This window comes from Erigeron canadensis, chromosome 3 (genome assembly GCF_010389155.1).
Source record: "Erigeron canadensis isolate Cc75 chromosome 3, C_canadensis_v1, whole genome shotgun sequence".
NCBI classification, from domain to species: Eukaryota; Viridiplantae; Streptophyta; class Magnoliopsida; order Asterales; family Asteraceae; genus Erigeron; species Erigeron canadensis.
This window is the reverse complement of record NC_057763.1, coordinates 37,187,318-37,204,588: the sequence shown is the minus strand read 5'-3', so window position 1 is coordinate 37,204,588 and position 17,271 is coordinate 37,187,318. Positions and strand designations below refer to the sequence as shown.

At 34.8% G+C, this 17,271-nt stretch overlaps 3 protein-coding genes across 3 annotated transcripts; 1 reads left to right on the top strand and 2 right to left on the bottom strand.

The window, feature by feature from the left end:
• Positions 1-345: 345 nt before the first annotated feature.
• On the bottom strand, positions 346-2,555 carry LOC122593230 (cytochrome b561 and DOMON domain-containing protein At3g25290). The gene is made up of 3 exons (XM_043765612.1): positions 1,873-2,555; positions 1,385-1,639; positions 346-824 (listed from the first exon to the last, which is right to left on the bottom strand). The coding sequence occupies exons 1-3, from the start codon at positions 2,509-2,511 to the stop codon at positions 549-551; spliced, it is 1,170 nt and encodes a 389-aa protein (XP_043621547.1). The 5' UTR covers positions 2,512-2,555; the 3' UTR covers positions 346-548.
• Positions 2,556-7,111: 4,556 nt separating this feature from the next.
• On the top strand, positions 7,112-15,171 carry LOC122594298. Its single transcript, XM_043766775.1, has 14 exons — positions 7,112-7,593; positions 7,676-7,785; positions 7,877-7,939; positions 8,029-8,203; positions 8,328-8,432; positions 8,504-8,634; positions 8,727-9,276; positions 9,609-9,674; positions 9,914-9,990; positions 11,115-11,396; positions 12,654-12,993; positions 13,067-13,219; positions 13,819-14,355; positions 14,872-15,171. The coding sequence occupies exons 1-14, from the start codon at positions 7,330-7,332 to the stop codon at positions 15,058-15,060; spliced, it is 3,042 nt and encodes a 1,013-aa protein (XP_043622710.1). The 5' UTR covers positions 7,112-7,329; the 3' UTR covers positions 15,061-15,171.
• Positions 15,172-15,261: 90 nt separating this feature from the next.
• On the bottom strand, positions 15,262-16,719 carry LOC122594299 (ras-related protein RABA5b-like). The gene is made up of 2 exons (XM_043766776.1): positions 16,321-16,719; positions 15,262-15,726 (listed from the first exon to the last, which is right to left on the bottom strand). Exons 1-2 carry the CDS (start codon positions 16,649-16,651, stop codon positions 15,425-15,427), a joined length of 633 nt encoding a protein of 210 aa, XP_043622711.1. The 5' UTR covers positions 16,652-16,719; the 3' UTR covers positions 15,262-15,424.
• Positions 16,720-17,271: the final 552 nt, after the last annotated feature.

Here is a 17,271-nt window from a genome sequence, read left to right as displayed (position 1 = left end):
CTCATTAAGATGGTCCACAATACAATCAAAGTGTAAAACCGGCCACATGTTAATTTGATGGATACTAAGAACATTATAATGGAGAAGCTAATCATATAAGAGAGTTGGGACCAAGCATGCACCTCATTTTTCTTGTCTAGGTTAAACATCGTGCGTTGAGAACCATTCATGACAATGCATCAAAAGTTATGACAGATCCAAGTTGAAATATCAGACCCATTTCTGTTTGTATAATTGCATCCATCATGCACTAAAAGTATATAATGAAGTATGGACCAAGAAAATGGCATGAATGATGTAAATGGAAGCCGTTAGCCGTGTGCATCAAAAGTAAATGACAAGGGCTGCAGTTCTAAAATCGGTTTTCTATATATATAGCATACTACAACGACGATAGTGCAACCAAATGTAAACTAATTAATATAATATATGCTGAGTATATATGTAGCCTATTGTACGTACAAGATGATAATTAACCAACAAGAACCAAGAAATCGGTTATCAGAAACAAACATTAAAAGAAGCTCAAATTATGGTGCCAATGTTTGTTACTTGTTGTCATAGGGCTTGGTGGACTTGTTAGACTTTCTCTTGAAGATCACAATCCATGTAATGATTTCTAACAACAAAGCAATTGCACCCAATGTAGATATCACAATTATATAGGCTGATCTCCATTTGCTTTCGGGTGATAGGATATCAAGACCCTTGAACACATTGAGGATGCCAAGAACAAGGATTGCGTACCCGATTCCATGGTGATATATATTCCAATAGAATCTGAGTTTGTGATCTTTGTTTGGTCTCAAGAACAATGCAAAAACCTAAAGACAAAATGAACCAAAAGAATTTATATATATCAAGGGAGAAATATTAAGAGTAGTACCAGATTTGCGGTATTTATTTTGTAGAACATACTACGAGTATGAACGACTATTTATTGACTATGTACATCTGGTCGAATAGATGTAGAACGATCTTAATTCAGTAAAAGTACTAGAAGTAATTTCCCCCATGTGATGCATCTCTTATGACGTGGAATTGAAATTTCAAACTAAGATTCTGTTTTCAATTTTATAAGTTGCAATCCTTCCATTTTCATGAATGACGAAAGGCATAAAGACGTATGGATTTTAACTTTAAAGATCGAACGAATATCACTTGCCAAAACTTTGTTAGATTCTACATTGCAAAAAATTTCATATAAATGCAGAACATGAAGATCAAGGTATTTATCTAATCGCCTAAAATCTCATAAAAATGTATATCATTTGAGAACTACTAGATTACTACAGCACACGATAAACCTAATATGGCATGCTTTAACCAGAATAATGTGAGTACACAAAATTTATATAAAATCAAGAAGTTTGACATAAATTACCTGGACAGTTGCAAGACAAAAGAGGGCAATTCCGATATTGCGGTGAGTGTTGAAGGTGATACCCTTTGACTCACTTCCAAGTTTGAGTCCAGTGGCCCATCCAGCAACCCCGATTGCGTAAGCCGAAACTTGGCAAGAAGCATGAAGGTAAAACCATATAGGATCCGCAGATGGGAAAGTTCTAAGGTATCTGGCAATTATTATTCCAACCGGAAACAGAATTCCCCAACTAACCGCATTTAGTATCCCATGAATCTGTCATAACATACAAATTGTAATTCAATCTTCATTTAGTTTTTGTTGCTGAATCTCAAAAAATATAAAACAAAATCATGAAATGCTTGTCAAATTAGTACGTAAATATCACTAAATTAATTTCTTGTTATACAAATGTTTACTAGTATTAACATTCGAATCCTTGTACCAATTTTCAACTACTAAGTAATTGAATAGTTGAAAATTAAAAATTCCAATTTTCTAATACTTACATTTCTTTTTCTATTTCGAGAACCACTTCCACCACCACCACCACCACCACCGCTACTCTGCCCACTCAAAAAATCCAACCGTCCTTTCGCAGCCAAATTCGCCGGCTGAAACGCATGTTTTGCCGGAACACCATTATCCGAAACAGACGGCCCGACCTGCCACACATGATTGACAACAGTCACCCCTTTTTCTGGCAACACAATAGTAGCAAATATCTTCATCATCCCACCAGAATACTCTGCACTTTTAACCTTCACATCAAAAGCCAGCTCTCCTTCCATAATTGAACTATAAGAACTTATATTGTAAGTCTTTACAACCATGGAACCATTTGAAGCTTTATAAGCTAGCAAGGCTTGTGCACCAGCCATGCCATCGCCAGTTGGGTTGATGGCCCATGAGACCCAGCCCGAAGGAGTGGATGGTTGAGATAAAAATACGACTGAAAGAATGTTTTGTGATGGGTTGATGGACCAGTGGAGGTATGAGTTGAGGTGAGGTAAGTCGTTACAATGGTTGTATAGTTTGTTGTTTGTGAATTTTTGGGATGTGCATGTTTGTTGAGCGTTGGAGATGTTTATTGTTGTCGTTAAAAGTGTGCAGATGGTGATGATAACAAAGAAGAAGACTACTGCCATTAATGGAGAGATGTGTGTGTGTGTGTTTGAATTGGAAGTGTTGTGTGCTTATTATATGGAAGAGTATATATATATAGTTAGGAGACTTGTTAATTACAAGTCATCTACAAAATACATACAATATCTATAATCTATCTCTATTATATAATAAAACGAAATTTTAAGGGATTATTCATTGGACAATGTACTTTTTCTTTTGTATATGATTGCTAAATAAATTGGAAATTGGAATATTGATATGTATTATCCACAAACTTGTAAACTTTTTACATGGTTGATTAAAACTACCTGCTATAGCCGATTACTCTCTATTGAGTTGACGTGGCAAAATAGCTGGTTATGACGTGACAGCTTACTTGTTAAATGTACTTTTTCTTGAGTACATGGTTGTCCAATTTACTTTTTTATTGATCTATATCACCCACAAACTTATAAATTTTGTACATGATTAGCCAAAAGCACTTGTTATAGCCGGTAAATATAGTGAAAATGTTTTTACTATTATTAAAATTAATAATATGGATATCAAGTCTGTATTATATTGATGATTATAATAAATATAACATTTTTCACCAAATACAAACGTGGTCTCATCTTTATTAAATCAACAACTATAGAATGAAACAGACGTGGCGTTGTTTCACCCTGCTGTTTTTTTCATCATCGGGATAAAAGTGTATTGCCATTAATTAATGGAGAGATGTGTGTGTTTGAATTGGGAATGTTGTGTGCTTATTATATGAAAGGGTTCTAGGTAAAATAAAACAAGTATTAAAGTAAAACAATGTATTTCTATTTATTGAAAATCACTGTGAATCATAAAAATTACCGTGCATCAATTATATAATTGTGTTTCGTGAATCTTTGTGCATCAATTTCATCATAATCTAAGGGTCAAGATATTGTCCTATTTATTTTACTTTAATACTTATTTTACAAAAACCAACTCTTGTAAATTTATACATACAATGTATATCTATAATAAATTTAACAATAATCCTTGTAAATTCTACCTTTTGATGGCTTGTTACAAGTCTATCAAATTTTGGGCCAAGTCTTTAAAATATTACTCGTATATAATAAAAAAAAATTGTTTAAATACTCTTTAGAAAAATTTGGGCCATAAAATTTTGTATATTGTCTCACAAAATAAATCTCCAACTTTAGCCCATCGATGCCAAGCCTAGAACTCATCAAAACCCTACAATGTTTATGAACAATTTACAAATCATAATATGGAAAATATTAATTCATATGGAACTTTCGGTGTTAAACAAATTAATTAATTGTTATATACTTACCCATATATTTTCTTTAATTACATTTCTTGTATTTAAAGAAATATAATCATCTATAGAAGTTTTGTTTCGTTTAAATACTCCCTAGTTAACAAAAAAATACCATTTCCTTCAACATATATACTCGATCGTCCTTCATCTTCGCCTTACAAGTAGGTACATCGGCCGGGTATATATATCCGTTTTACCTTTGAACAGCCTTTTGTACCTGGTTTTCTTTATTTAATAAGTCCTACTAGCTAGCTTTCGATCAGTTTCTTCAGTTTAATAACTACATTAAGCAGGCTATACAATAATTCATTAACCTGTTACTTATTAACATGGTTCTGTTTAAACATTCAATTAAAGGAATATACAAAACCCTTGTAAATTCCATCCCTTCCAAACCCCCCAACAACAATGCTTGTCCAATAATATCGGATTGTTTCAAATTTAATAAGCTGTCTTGCGATATGAAGATGGAGATTATTTCGCGAACATCGTTTAGGACTCTTGATGCCATTCGTTGTACAAACAAAGAGCTTAACAACCTCTCATACGATTCCTATCTTCTCGACTTGTACAATCACAGAAACAACAACAATGTCGTATCTGGTTTGATGGTACAAAACATCAATAATTTCATCAAAGACTTTAAACCGTTACCTGGAACCACAAGTCTCGAGCTTGGCTTTCTATCAAAGGGTACTTATCAGATCGTAGCCTCCTCAGAGCAAGGACTCTTAGTGTTGGAGCATCCTCAGCTTACTGCTTGGTCGTACTACGTTTATAAACCCACGACAAGGCAGATTTGTGATTTGCAGCCAAGTCCCAGAACCATGTATAAAACCAAGATGCTTGCAATTGTAGTATCATCTTCTAAGCCATTGTGCTACAAAATTATCAGATTAGCTAGACCTGACTCGGTATGTACGTAACATCTTCTTAGTTGTTCTAACATAATATTCTATATTATGAATTCTGGGTTTAGGGTAATGAACTATATACAAATGTTGATGTTGTGTAGGGAACTACTTGGGTAGTGTTTATTGTATGTAATGAACTATAGGGTATATGTGACAACTATATAATTAGCTGCCACATTCAATGTCATGTTGTAAGTTTTTGATTGGTCGAGTACATTCAATAATCAAGATTTGAAAGTTCACATCATACCATGAACACACGAGTAGTTTATTACACTACGCAATATAGTTCATTGCATTCCTAGACCTTGAACCCTATGATTAATATATGATCAACAATTTTAATTTATTAAATTTTTCATGCTTAATTAAATCGTTTGTCTCAGAGGTACGTATCGTTGGGTGGTGCATACTCTTGTGAAATCTTCGATTCAATGATGAACGCGTGGAGACTACTAGATGATCTTGTGATTCTACCCTGTGATGTCGACGTGTTGACTGATGATCCACCAATCAGTGCAATAGGATCGGTCTATGTCTTATTGACGAACAATCATGTCTTGAAAATCGACTCATATATCAACGAATGGACTACCTTCCCATCGCCTAATCTATCGCATTGTGTTGATCAAGAAAAGATATTTAAGCTCGTCAAGTATGAAGGCAAATTAGGGTTCGCTTGTAAGCCATTGAATACTAGTTTTTGGGAGATTTGGCTTCTTAAGGCGGATGGATCGTGGGGCGACAAGGCATATGTTTTGGATGATCACAAAGATCAAGATACCGGCCAAAGGATGTCGTTATTCAAGTCGTTATATGATTTAGATACTATGGATTCTAACCTGCCTAACGAAGACGGAGATAACACTCATGACAATGGCCAATTGATCAATCGTCGGCAACCTCATTTGAAGTTTGTCTTCCGGTCAGATTTTGAAAGAATTGATCCAATCTATAAATGGGGTGTTAAACTTAACAATTTTCGAACCTTGCGACCATAATCCGGCTTTCTGAAAGAAAAAAAAAGTACTAAATATAGGCTCGAAAAATGTATTTTGACAAACACCCTATTTCTTCTTCAAAAGAAAATTTGAAGATTCCTATTTAGGTTTATCTTAGTTTTTATTATTTGACTTATCAAATTAAAAACTTTGGATATGATGTTCTTGTTATCAAAGTTATTTGAAGTAAATGAATATTCTGATAATCACATTTGGGGCCTCGTTTATGATGTGTTTATTATTTGTGATTAGGGCCGCTCCTGGGTTAGTGAACGAGATAATTAAAAATGCCTCTTACTTAATTTAAGTAAACCAAAAGCCATTTGTTAGGGGTTTGGTACCCGGTTATGCAGACTCATCATCACGTCGATTTCTATTTCTATTAGAACTTTGAATTAAAAGTTACAAAGGTCGGAAAAAAAAAAGGAAAGAAAAAAACTTGTGCTTTTGCTGGGATTTCTGTTATCTTGTTAACAATTGAAGTTATGTTTTCATACTGTAAACTCTAAAGAAGTTAAAGATCACGATTTTTATTATATTTATGTCAGGTGACTTATTTGTAATTTTTACACAAGAACAACAAACCCGTCGGGGCAAAGTTAGTCTCAAATCTCTATTGAATGTCGATAGTTACTTTGTAAGTACTAGATAAAATGTTTCAAAAATCTATCAGTGTAAACTTGAAGGGTAATCTGTAATCTAAACATAAATGTCTGCAATTCTCTAAAATAATTTATCATTATTGTTAACCTTTTAACTCACAACACAAGACTAAACTATGCGTGTAACCAGAGGCAGTACCAGGAAAAAATTCTAAAGGGGGCAAACTTAGAAAAATAAATCTAAAAGGGGGTAAAATGTTAAAAACCTATAAAATATTTTTAAAAATTTATGAAAAATTTAAAAATACATGACAAAATTTAAATTCGGAGGAAGACATTGGACCCCCTTGCCCCCACTTTAGTACCGCCCCTGCGTGTAACATTAAGTTTTGTTAATAATATTACACGATTCACCGTTTTTTCGTTGTATTACGATTTTTTTTTTTTACGTAATAAACAGATGAGACTTTTTCTTTATTCAGATTAGCTGCGAGAATTAAGTCATTTTTTATTCGGATGTAAAATGACTTACTGGATTTTTTTTTTGTCTCTAGCCATTTGTGACTATTTTTTTCTTTTGCCACCTATAAGTTATTTGTCTAGCTTAAAATTTGTACTTAGACTTTCTTGTGATGAAATGGAACAAAGTTACGTGCGACTAGACTTTGTGGAAGATTAAAACCAAGTCAGTAAAGTACAATAATGGGTTGGTTGTCCAAAGTTAATGACGTTTTCTTTTTTTATATAGAAAAAAAAAAGAGCAAAAACTTCCGTCGGTTTTATATCAGCAGTGCCACAACATCAGTAATCAGAATATGCTTTCTCTCACGAGATAACATTCCCGAAAACACACTCTCAATCCAATCCCAAATCAATTACGAGTATTATTATTCCAAGTTATTTAAAAAAATAAAATTTGTTCCAATTTCATTCATTTCTTCACCAATACATATGTAGTAAAACTAACAAAATTACAGATATATAGATACAGATACAACAAGTATATACAGGAATGGAATCTATACAACAGAGAGTGGAAACATGGATCAAAGACCAAAGAGCAAAGCTGTTAAAAGTCAGTTGGCCACAACAATGGCCCAATCCAATGAAATGGCCGCCATGGATCAAAGGCAGAGAGCAAAGAAAAAGAATGAGCCAAGAGTTTCACCGTCGCCAAAAGCAACTTCACAATCTCTGCCTCGCCTTGAAAGCCGATTCGATATCCGATTTGCAGGATGTTCTTTGCTGTATGGTCCTTTCTGAATGTGTATATAAGGTATATTTATTTGTATATATTTTATCCACATTATCTGTATCTGTTGTGTAATTATTGTTATTTTTGTGGCATTGTGATATAGAGACCTGATACTGAACTAGTTCAAGCTGTGAATAAATTTAAAGCTGATTTTGATTGTCAAGTTGTTTCGTTGGAACGGATTCAGCCGTCTTCTGATCATGTTCCTCACAGGTTGTAATGCTTTTTAATTACATTTATATAGATTTAAGTTAGATTGGAAAGTTTAGAAACTGCGATATCTTATGAGTCGATGTTTGTACAGATATCTTTTAGCAGAGACGGGGGATACGTTATTTGCTTCGTTTATTGGAACTAAGCAGTACAAGTATGTGGTCACTATAAGATTTTATGACTTAAGTTTATAGAGTGTGTACAGTCTGGTTTTTTATATTGTGTTGGAATGATGAATAATAGGGATATGATGGCTGATGCGAATATACTTCAAGGTGCTATATTTCATGATGATGCCGTAGAAGATACTGATGAACTTTTAACTGATGGACAAAAGAAAGTTTCGGATGATGTTCCAAAGAGCCTTGGAGCAAAGCCGCAACAAGGAATGGGTTCAACTAAACCTGCTGCTCATCGGGTAATGTTGCTGCCTGTGTTTTATTTTGACAGAATTTTTTTACATACTAACATAATGTAGATTGTCTCTAGTTTATTCAAGTAATAAATCACCTTACAAACATTTTTGGTAATTATATATATAGGGTTTCATGTCTCGTGCTAAAGGGATACCTGCTTTAGAGTTGTATAAACTGGCTCAGAAGAAGAAACGGAAACTTGTCCTTTGTGGACATTCACTCGGTGGAGCAGTAAGTATGAGATTTTGAGTAATTTTAGTGTGTGTTTTTTTTGCTTGAAATTCACGTTCCTTATTTTCCAGGTTGCTGTTTTATCTACCCTTGCAATCTTGAGGGTGATTGCAGCTGCTTCTTCATCAAAAGAACACGAAAGAGTTCCTGTGAAGTGTATTACCTTTTCCCAGCCTCCTGTTGGAAATGCTGCTTTAAGAGAGTAAGTCTTATACTCTTATGCCAATCACAATGCTGTAGTTTTTCAGTTCTAGCATAAGTTGTTTAATTATTGCCATATGTGTTTTCTTTCAGTTATGTTAACGAAAAAGGGTGGCAGCAATACTTTAAGACTTACTGTATTCCTGAGGATCTTGTCCCCCGTATATTATCCCCTGCATATTTTCATCACTATAATGCACATTCTGATCTGTCTCCAGTTAGCACTAACAAATTAAATTTAGCAATGTCAGACTCAGCGAAAGTAAAGGAAAATGAAAGCGAGCAGTTGGTTTTGGGTTTGGGACCTGTACACAATTCTTTTTGGAGACTTTCCAAGCTTGTTCCTTTAGATGCTGTTAGAAAACAACTTAATAAATACACTGGCAATAAATTTGATTCATCTGCGAATTCCGCTACTGATTCCAACATAACATCTTCAATTGAAGATGTAGAAGATGCTCCCCAGTCGCTCGAGATTGAAGAGGATTCTGATGGTATTTCTCTCAAACCATTCCCTACCCCGGATAGAGGGGTTCCAGGTGAAACAATGAATGGCAACTCAAATGGAAAAAGTAAATCATCTGAAAAACGTAAGGCATGGCATAGAGTGCCTGCCTTACCTTCGTATATTCCATTTGGGCAGGTAATATCATATGTTGCTACTTACTCCTATAACTGTTCATTTTAATATATTATTTACAAGCTTCTCAAGTGACAATTGTATAACTCCAGTTACAATGTTGAAATGATAGTGTTATCTGCATAATTGCTTACCTATCATCTCTGAATTTAGTATAGAATTATTTGCTGTAGTTGTACTGTGTGTTAAGTTGTGGAACCATGCTAGATCATTATATTTGCATTTACATTTATGATAATTATACCGTCTCTGTACTAGGCTTTGGGTATGTTTTGTTAATCAGGTGTGTCGCGTGTTGGACTAATGATCTGATAATGTTTTACTATTTCGCATAGCTTTATATCTTGGGAAATTCATCCGTGGAGTCTCTATCTGGTGCGGAGTACTCAAAGTTGACATCGGTGAGAGTTATATTCTCTTATACATATAGGATTAACAGTTGGCCTTGGAGCTGGACCTGGTCTCTCAGGTCCTCTTACCCAAGAATGTAGGGGGCTTCAAGGCACCAAAATTACTAATGGGTAATTTCAAGATATCAATGTTGAATCTTTGAAACCCAATACCCTATAGGATTAACAGTTGCTACTCCTTTATTAAATTTCTCATTTTGTTTGCTTTGTTTTGGCAAAGACATATTCAGGTCAAGTCTGTAATTGCGGAACTAAAGGAACGTCTCCAATCTCATTCCATGAGATCATATAGGTCCAGATTCCAAAGGTAACATCTCCCTTGTATATAATATGTGAATTTTACACTATCATAGTTAGTAGTTACTGGATATACTCGAATTCACTTTCGAAAGATTTAAACCATAAAAATTTCGACATCATTTCTTAAGAAAGCAGGTAGCACTGATTCTACTCTTTATGATGTGATATATATATAAGCGATTGAAACAAGGTGTAACTACATACGAAAGTTTATTGTTCTTTAGTCATATACCCCCATCCATTCCAAAGAAAGTCAGTTTACAAGTCTCTGAATATTAGCTAATGTGCATTCTCCAGTTCATGTTATTAAGGATATTTTTTAAATGATCCTACATACCTCTGTATTACCAGATTAGATTAAAAAAATCATATGCAAATAGTCCAAATAGGTGTCACCCAGTTTCTTTTGCATTTTAAAGTGGAAACTTTTGAAGGATGAGCTTAATAACAGGAAAATTCAGAGAAGGAACTTGGATAAAATTCTTTTGTACAACTCTACAAATGTAAAATAAAACAATAGTATCTCCCCAAATAGTATCATCAATGAAAAAAACTGAATCTCGGATGAATACACTTTTGCTGTTTTAGAGAAAAAGTTGTAAAATGACTCTTTTTTAAGCAATGGAGGGAGTATATAAGTTAAAGAAGAATGAACTTTCTGATGTAGATATAACCTGTTGCATTTTTTACGTCCTCATGCTTTTTCATCCCGTGTTTCTTCTCATTCTCAATGCACATGTCTCTACTTTGGACGTGGTTTCTTACTCACTATTGACCTATCATAGTTTATCTTTAGTAAAAACTCAAAGGTTTGCAGGTAATCATATATTGTATTTAATAGTTTATCTACGTTTGATTACCTGTTCAGAGTCTAAAAACCACGCCCAGGGCCTTAATTTTTTTTTTTAATCTGAAAGACATTTAAGCTGATGGGAGGTGGAATTAGGTAACAGTTTGCACCATTTGTTGACTTCCTTTGTGCAATTGTTTTAGAAGTTTTCACTTTGAAAGACTGTAGAACATATAAGTAGCTCTTATTCTAGTTGCTAACATATATGCGATCTTTTTAGAAAGGAAAGTTTTAATACATACCGCACTATGTGAGGAAGCAATTTTTTTAATTTTATTTAGGATCTACAATGATTGCATGAGAGATAGCTCTTCATCTTTCTTGGGTCTGGATCAACAACAGCAATTTCCTCAGTTACAGAAATGGCTTGGCATTTCACTTGCTAATACTGTTGAGCTTGGACATATTGTGGATTCTCCTATTATATGCACTGCTACGTCTATTGTTCCTCTTGGATGGAATGGTGTTCCTGGTGAGAAGAATGTTGATCCTATTAAAGTGGATATTACTGGCATCGGTTTGCATCTATGTACGCTAGTTCAAGCCCGAGTGAATGGTAACTGGTATTTGTCTTTTCCCGCTCTTTGTGTATATCAAATAGTGTAACTGTATTACAAATGTGATATGAACCAAATCAGATTCGTATCGTTAAACACAACAAACGAAGAAAACAATAAAAGGGGTTCTTGCAATTCGAGAAGCAAGGATCTCCTAAAAGTCAAGACCTCAATTTAATTCATCCATAATAATATTACAGCCCTAATGATCTATATACATACTAATCCTATAGCTTGATTAGCAAGCTTACTAAATAATATTAAAGATAGGGTATGCCAAAATAATTGTTTATATTACCATTTAAATTTAACCCAACAAATTATGGTCCACTTCTTAAGCTGTTTATAAATTTGGTGAAGCTGCCACCGGTAATACCCCTGATTATATTACAAAGAAGAAAGCATTCCATATCCATATTTAGATTAAGAAAGGATAAGCTGACATTTTACTAAAAAGAAGGTTGCATTATTTACAGTTTTCTTGAAGTGTGTTTATGTCTAGTGTACAATAATTTTGGACAGTTGGAGTATCCATTGTTTCTGGAGGGTTAATTGATATTGATCTTATATGCATTTGGAGGTTATATGCATGTGTGTGTGTGTGTGTGCGTCTGTGTTGGTTTGACAACATGCAACTCTCTGAAGTCCAAAAAGATGAAAGATCATGGGGCGGCAAGCAAAGGGGTTTAGATCCCGGATCCCACTATACTGTGAAGCTTTTTCTTAACCCATACCCTTTTACAGGGAAAATAGAGGTAGCAGAACAGGCCATGCTGGGTTAGCCCGCTAACACTTCATGCCCCTCATTGTTTTGATATAATGTAATATATATGATTATCAAAAGTTACATTATAATTATCAACATCAAGTAAAATTATTTACAAGTTTGTAGGCATTTTAATACACTTAAGGTGACGTTTAAGTATTTAACCCATTTGAGGCTTTTTCTTATAGCAATTATAAACACTTTTACATGTTTGACTCATTATCAACTTCAAATTAACCATTTCATATGAATAGATTAAATTGCCACTTCAAGGAAAGCCAATCTTGCGCTAGTATTCTGTACTCATTCTCCTTCGTTCATACCAGGGTCCCTATGTCACACTGCATGAAAGCTAATCATGGTCAAATTTAAATAAAAGATATGTGATGATATTTACCTACCATTGTGACCTTATACTAGTATTATCTTCCTAACAACTGAACTAGTAACAGTTGGTTATCAAATATTGTGACAACTTAAAACCTGCTCTTGAACAGGTGCTCAACGACTATCGAGGCCTTCCCTCCGGGGCCCACTAACCATTCAGACAATGTGGCCCATTCAGACATACAAAAGATAAGAGTTTTGGTTGGGAGGCCTTTGAGGCGACCTCCAAAGCATCAAATAGCTACTGACTCATTAATCTCAGCATTTCCTTCTATGGATCTAAACCCTGTTGATCAAAGTATGTCACAGAATCTGCAAGCGTTTAATTTGGGGAAATTTATGTTCCCTGAAGGTCTCAGCGACTTTGTTATATTCTGTACAACCGATTTCTCAACCATCTCAAAAGAAGTTCATGTTCGGACCCGTAGGGTCAAATTGGTCGGCCTTGAGGTAGGTTGTGTCAAAAGCTCTTATCTTTTATATAATTTTTGTAATGAGGACTGAGTTGCGTTGTGATGTGTAGGGTGCTGGCAAAACTTCTCTTTTGAAGGCAATCATTGATCAAAAGAGGGTTAATCTTTCAACAAATGTTGAGAATTTTCATATGGATGTCGATGTACAAGAAGGCATTGCAGGTGGTTTATGCTTTACAGACTCGGCGGGAGTAAATTTGCAGGTCCTTTAATTTTAATAAAGATCTCTTTATTGTGTGTACTTCTCTGTTCACTTTGTGCTGCAAGTTTAACATAGATGTGGCAAGATGGTCGTCAACAGATCATAAAAAAAATTAGGTTAAATGTTTCATCTTGATACAGGTCGAATTTGGCCGGATCAGGCTGGGTTGGCTATGGCATTAATCATGGTTACAAACGCAATTTGTCCTTGCTTACAGATTTTTATGGCATTAATTTTGATCACAAACACCTTTTGTTCCTTAACAATTACTAATGCATTAATAATTACATGAACAATTTTATTAGAATACTAATCTGAATTTGTTAACAAAACAAATATAGGGAGGTTCTATGCTTAAAAAATAGACTTAGGGGAAATTGCAACATTTTTATCCGTTGCCCATTCTGCTAAATTTTTTTAGCTTACCTGTTTGAGTAATCACGGCCTAAATCAATCTATTTAATATAAAAGACAAATAAATCAACTTAATTTAGAGTAAATGAGTCAAAATTGCTACCCCTAGTTTTGTATGACTCTGTTTTGAGTGCTCTGGCTTATCCGTTGTTCTTGATCTCTTATGTTAGTGTTTATGGGATGCAGGATCTGAATAAAGAGGCCTCTCGTTTTAAAAATGAATTATGGATGGGGGTTCGTGATCTCAGTACAAAAACCGATTTAATTGTTCTAGTGCATAATCTATCACATAAAATACCATGGTATACCCAATCTAATGCATCAACACGCCAACCAGCCCTTTCATTTTTGTTGGATGAGGCCAAAGCACTTGGAATCCCTTGGGTGCTTGCTATAACAAACAAATTCTCAGTGAGTGCTCACCAACAAAAATCAACAGTTGAAGCTGTTCTTCGAGCATATCAAGCAACTCCAAGTACAACGGAAGTTGTTAATTCCTGCCCATATGTAATGCCCACTGCGGCAAGCTCCCTTACATCTGTGGGTGAAGGGAGTACAGATTCTGATGAATGGGTGGGTCCCCATAAATTAATTGCGACTCCCATTAATTTGGTTAGACGATCCTTTCAAAAGAAAAGTACCACTCTTCCTGTAGAGGGTGTAAGTGGCCTTTGTCGGCTTGTCCATCGTGTCCTTCGCAACCATGAGGAAGTTGCTTTGCAGGTAAAAAGCCTTAAAATTGTTGATTTCAATGTCGCTACATTGAGATAAGCTTGGACCATATGGCTGGGTAAAGGTGGCTAGATGAATGGGTTGAGTAATGGATCATAGGGATTGAGTTGTGAATGGTTATACTACAAGACAGGTCAAAATAAGCCGGGTGGGTGAGTTGACCAGCAACTTTTTGTCTGTTTTTATAAAGTTCCGTAAGTATTGAGTTACTAATGCTGATAACAAAAAATAAGTCTACATAATAATCTGTACCTTTTGAGTTAAAAACAATTTAGGATGTTCTGTGGTTATAAATACTTTGGGTAACCTTCAATTCACCCATTTGACATGTTTTGGTTTGGTAAATGTTTTTCAAAGTCAACCGGTTTGAAATAACACAACCCGAAATCGAGCCATCTACAAATATTTGAGCCAAAATTGCCTCCTTGGCTACTGGGGGTACAACATAACAGCTTTTACTCTTGTGTACTTCCCGTATGCTAATGTTCTACTTATGCTCTGTTTAAGGAACTTGTGAAGGACAGACTTATGGTTGAATTAGCAAGGGAGAGAGATTCAGCAGCTGATGTGAATCAAGATGCAATGGCCAAAGCAAACTCTATGACAGCTGCAGCAGTAGGTGCTTCTGTTGGGGCCGGTGTTGGTCTTGTTATGGCCATTGTTATGGGCGCAGCTTCTGCATTAAGAAAACCTTGACATATACCTTTCACATATAAACATCTTGCTTATAAGTTAAGATACATGTTGTTGGTTAGATAGTATTCGATATCTGTTGGTTTCAATATTATAATATCTAGATTGTATTCATACCAGTATAGGCTCTTAAGCGGAAAATCTCACTTGTTTATCAGGTTCCTAAATCATTATACTTATAAATAGTTGAAAGTGACACAAATATTCAGTTGAACACCGTTTAATATGTGATCTGGGAACTCAAAATCAAAAGTGTGAAGGCGAGTACAACATTTGGCACCTTAAAACCAGATAAAAAGAACAAATCTAAATAAATATTACTCCATAAGCTTAGCTCTTGCCTCTTGCTACAAAATCAGAGCTTCCCTCATCGGGAACAACAGGAACTGCCGTTCTTAGAGCCATTGATGAGGCTAACAGTGTTAGAAGACAATTCCCCCTTGTAAGAATCGGAGTTGAGAACCTTCCTTCTAACATTGTTGTATATCTCACGAATAACAATCTGAAAAGCTTCTTTGACATTTGTTGAATCAAGTGCAGATGTCTCGATGAAAAATAGTCCTTCCTCTTCTGCAAGTTGTTTACCCTCGTCGACACTTACATCCCTAATGTTCTCCAAATCACTCTTGTTCCCCACCAGCATTCTTGCTGTTGTTGTATCACAATGAGCTGCAAGATTCCAATGTTACTAGCAGAAAAACACGTTCTATACAAGTAAATGATTTACGAAAAATGAGAACCTATACAGCAAACAGTGCACATGTTTGAACAGCAAACACTCGATGAGTTAATGCACATAATAATAAAACACTCTTTCTTTCACATGTTTTCCTGCAGGATTTAAAGCGACAGCAGGTGAATATTGATGATAGCTGGCCCCTTTGCACACCGAACAAATATCATCCCTAATGTCAACGAGGAATTTATTGTCTTGCCTAAAACATACATGTAATAAACGCAACTAACAAAATAATGAAGAAATTAAACTATGTTAAGATTAAATAGGATTAGTCACAAACAGTATATCATAACATAGAATCTCTTTTTTCCTAAAAGTCTAACCCTACTTCTAATCACCTACTATTAATTCATACACAATAGTGACAATTCAGACTAAACCCCTTTACTATCCTAAAATACCGTGGTTATAAATCGTGTTTTTGTTCGTTTAACACAACTTATGACTAAACAAATTGGTTACCGCATTGAAATATTGTACATGAAAATAAACGCGACATTAAGAGGAAAGAAAAAAAAGCTTACTATTGAGTTCATCAAGCCAACGTTTAACACTATCAAAAGTAGTGCGGCGAGATATGTCGTAAACGATAAGGGCACCGACAGCACCACGATAATAAGCAGAAGTAACAGCACGAAACCTTTCTTGACCAGCAGTATCCCAGACTTGAGCTTTGACTTCTTTGCCATCAATTTCCATAACTTGGGTCTGAAACTCAACCCCGATGGTGGCTTTTGAGTGCAGATCAAATTCATCTCTTGCGAACCGTGATAACAGATTTGATTTCCCAACTGCTGAATCCCCTATTACTACTATTTTGAATAGGTATTCTTCCCCTCCTACTATTTCATCCATCCTTTTTTTCTACTAGTATGTTTTTCTTTTTTTTAATTTGAGTGTGAAAACTGAAAAGAGACACAATGTTGTAAAGGCGTTGACGCATTTTATAGTGGGCAAGTCAAAGTTAGAAAAGGAAACTGCGTGATTTTCGGTCTTTTTTATACACTTGCAAAAAATAACGGATGTATTTAATATTTAGGCGTTGCTTATTAAATTAAGGAATTTTTTTTATGTTTGTGTTATAACTTTTTTTGGCACTGGTTAGACGTAATGGAAACTATCAAAGACAAATCGGCTATTACAAAACTGTTTGGTAGAGGATATTACTCCAGAAGCAATTGAGTTTGCTATTTGTTTGAGCATAATTCGAACATGAGTGATATGAATATTATTAGTCAATCCGATGCACGGACATTAGAACTATATAATAATATAGACCTCTATCATTCAATGCAGGGGATTATTATGATTATATAAACTTATTAAAACTAGTATTAAGATTATGAAAGACGTATGTTAATAATATTATTAAGGGTAGACACAATCTTACATTGATTTAACTAATATATAATGGGGAAGACTATCTTTTATTTACAAAAATAACTCATAAAAGGTATGTTTAATAATAAAAACCT

Excerpts from the sequence above, each read along its gene's own strand:
- LOC122593230 (XM_043765612.1), bottom strand. The coding sequence starts at position 2,511 with ATGGCAGTAGTCTTCTTCTTTGTTATCATCACCATCTGCACACTTTTA. Across the intron at positions 1,640-1,872 it reads CTCGAAATAGAAAAAGAAAT|ATTCATGGGATACTAAATGC; the intron begins GTAAGTATTAGA and ends ATGTTATGACAG. Across the intron at positions 825-1,384 it reads TTTGTCTTGCAACTGTCCAG|GTTTTTGCATTGTTCTTGAG; the intron begins GTAATTTATGTC and ends TTTTGTCTTTAG.
- LOC122594298 (XM_043766775.1), top strand. The coding sequence starts at position 7,330 with ATGGAATCTATACAACAGAGAGTGGAAACATGGATCAAAGACCAAAGA. Across the intron at positions 7,786-7,876 it reads TCTGATCATGTTCCTCACAG|ATATCTTTTAGCAGAGACGG; the intron begins GTTGTAATGCTT and ends ATGTTTGTACAG. Across the intron at positions 9,277-9,608 it reads CGTATATTCCATTTGGGCAG|CTTTATATCTTGGGAAATTC; the intron begins GTAATATCATAT and ends TATTTCGCATAG.
- LOC122594299 (XM_043766776.1), bottom strand. The coding sequence starts at position 16,651 with ATGGATGAAATAGTAGGAGGGGAAGAATACCTATTCAAAATAGTAGTA. Across the intron at positions 15,727-16,320 it reads TTGGCTTGATGAACTCAATA|CTCATTGTGATACAACAACA; the intron begins GTAAGCTTTTTT and ends GGAATCTTGCAG.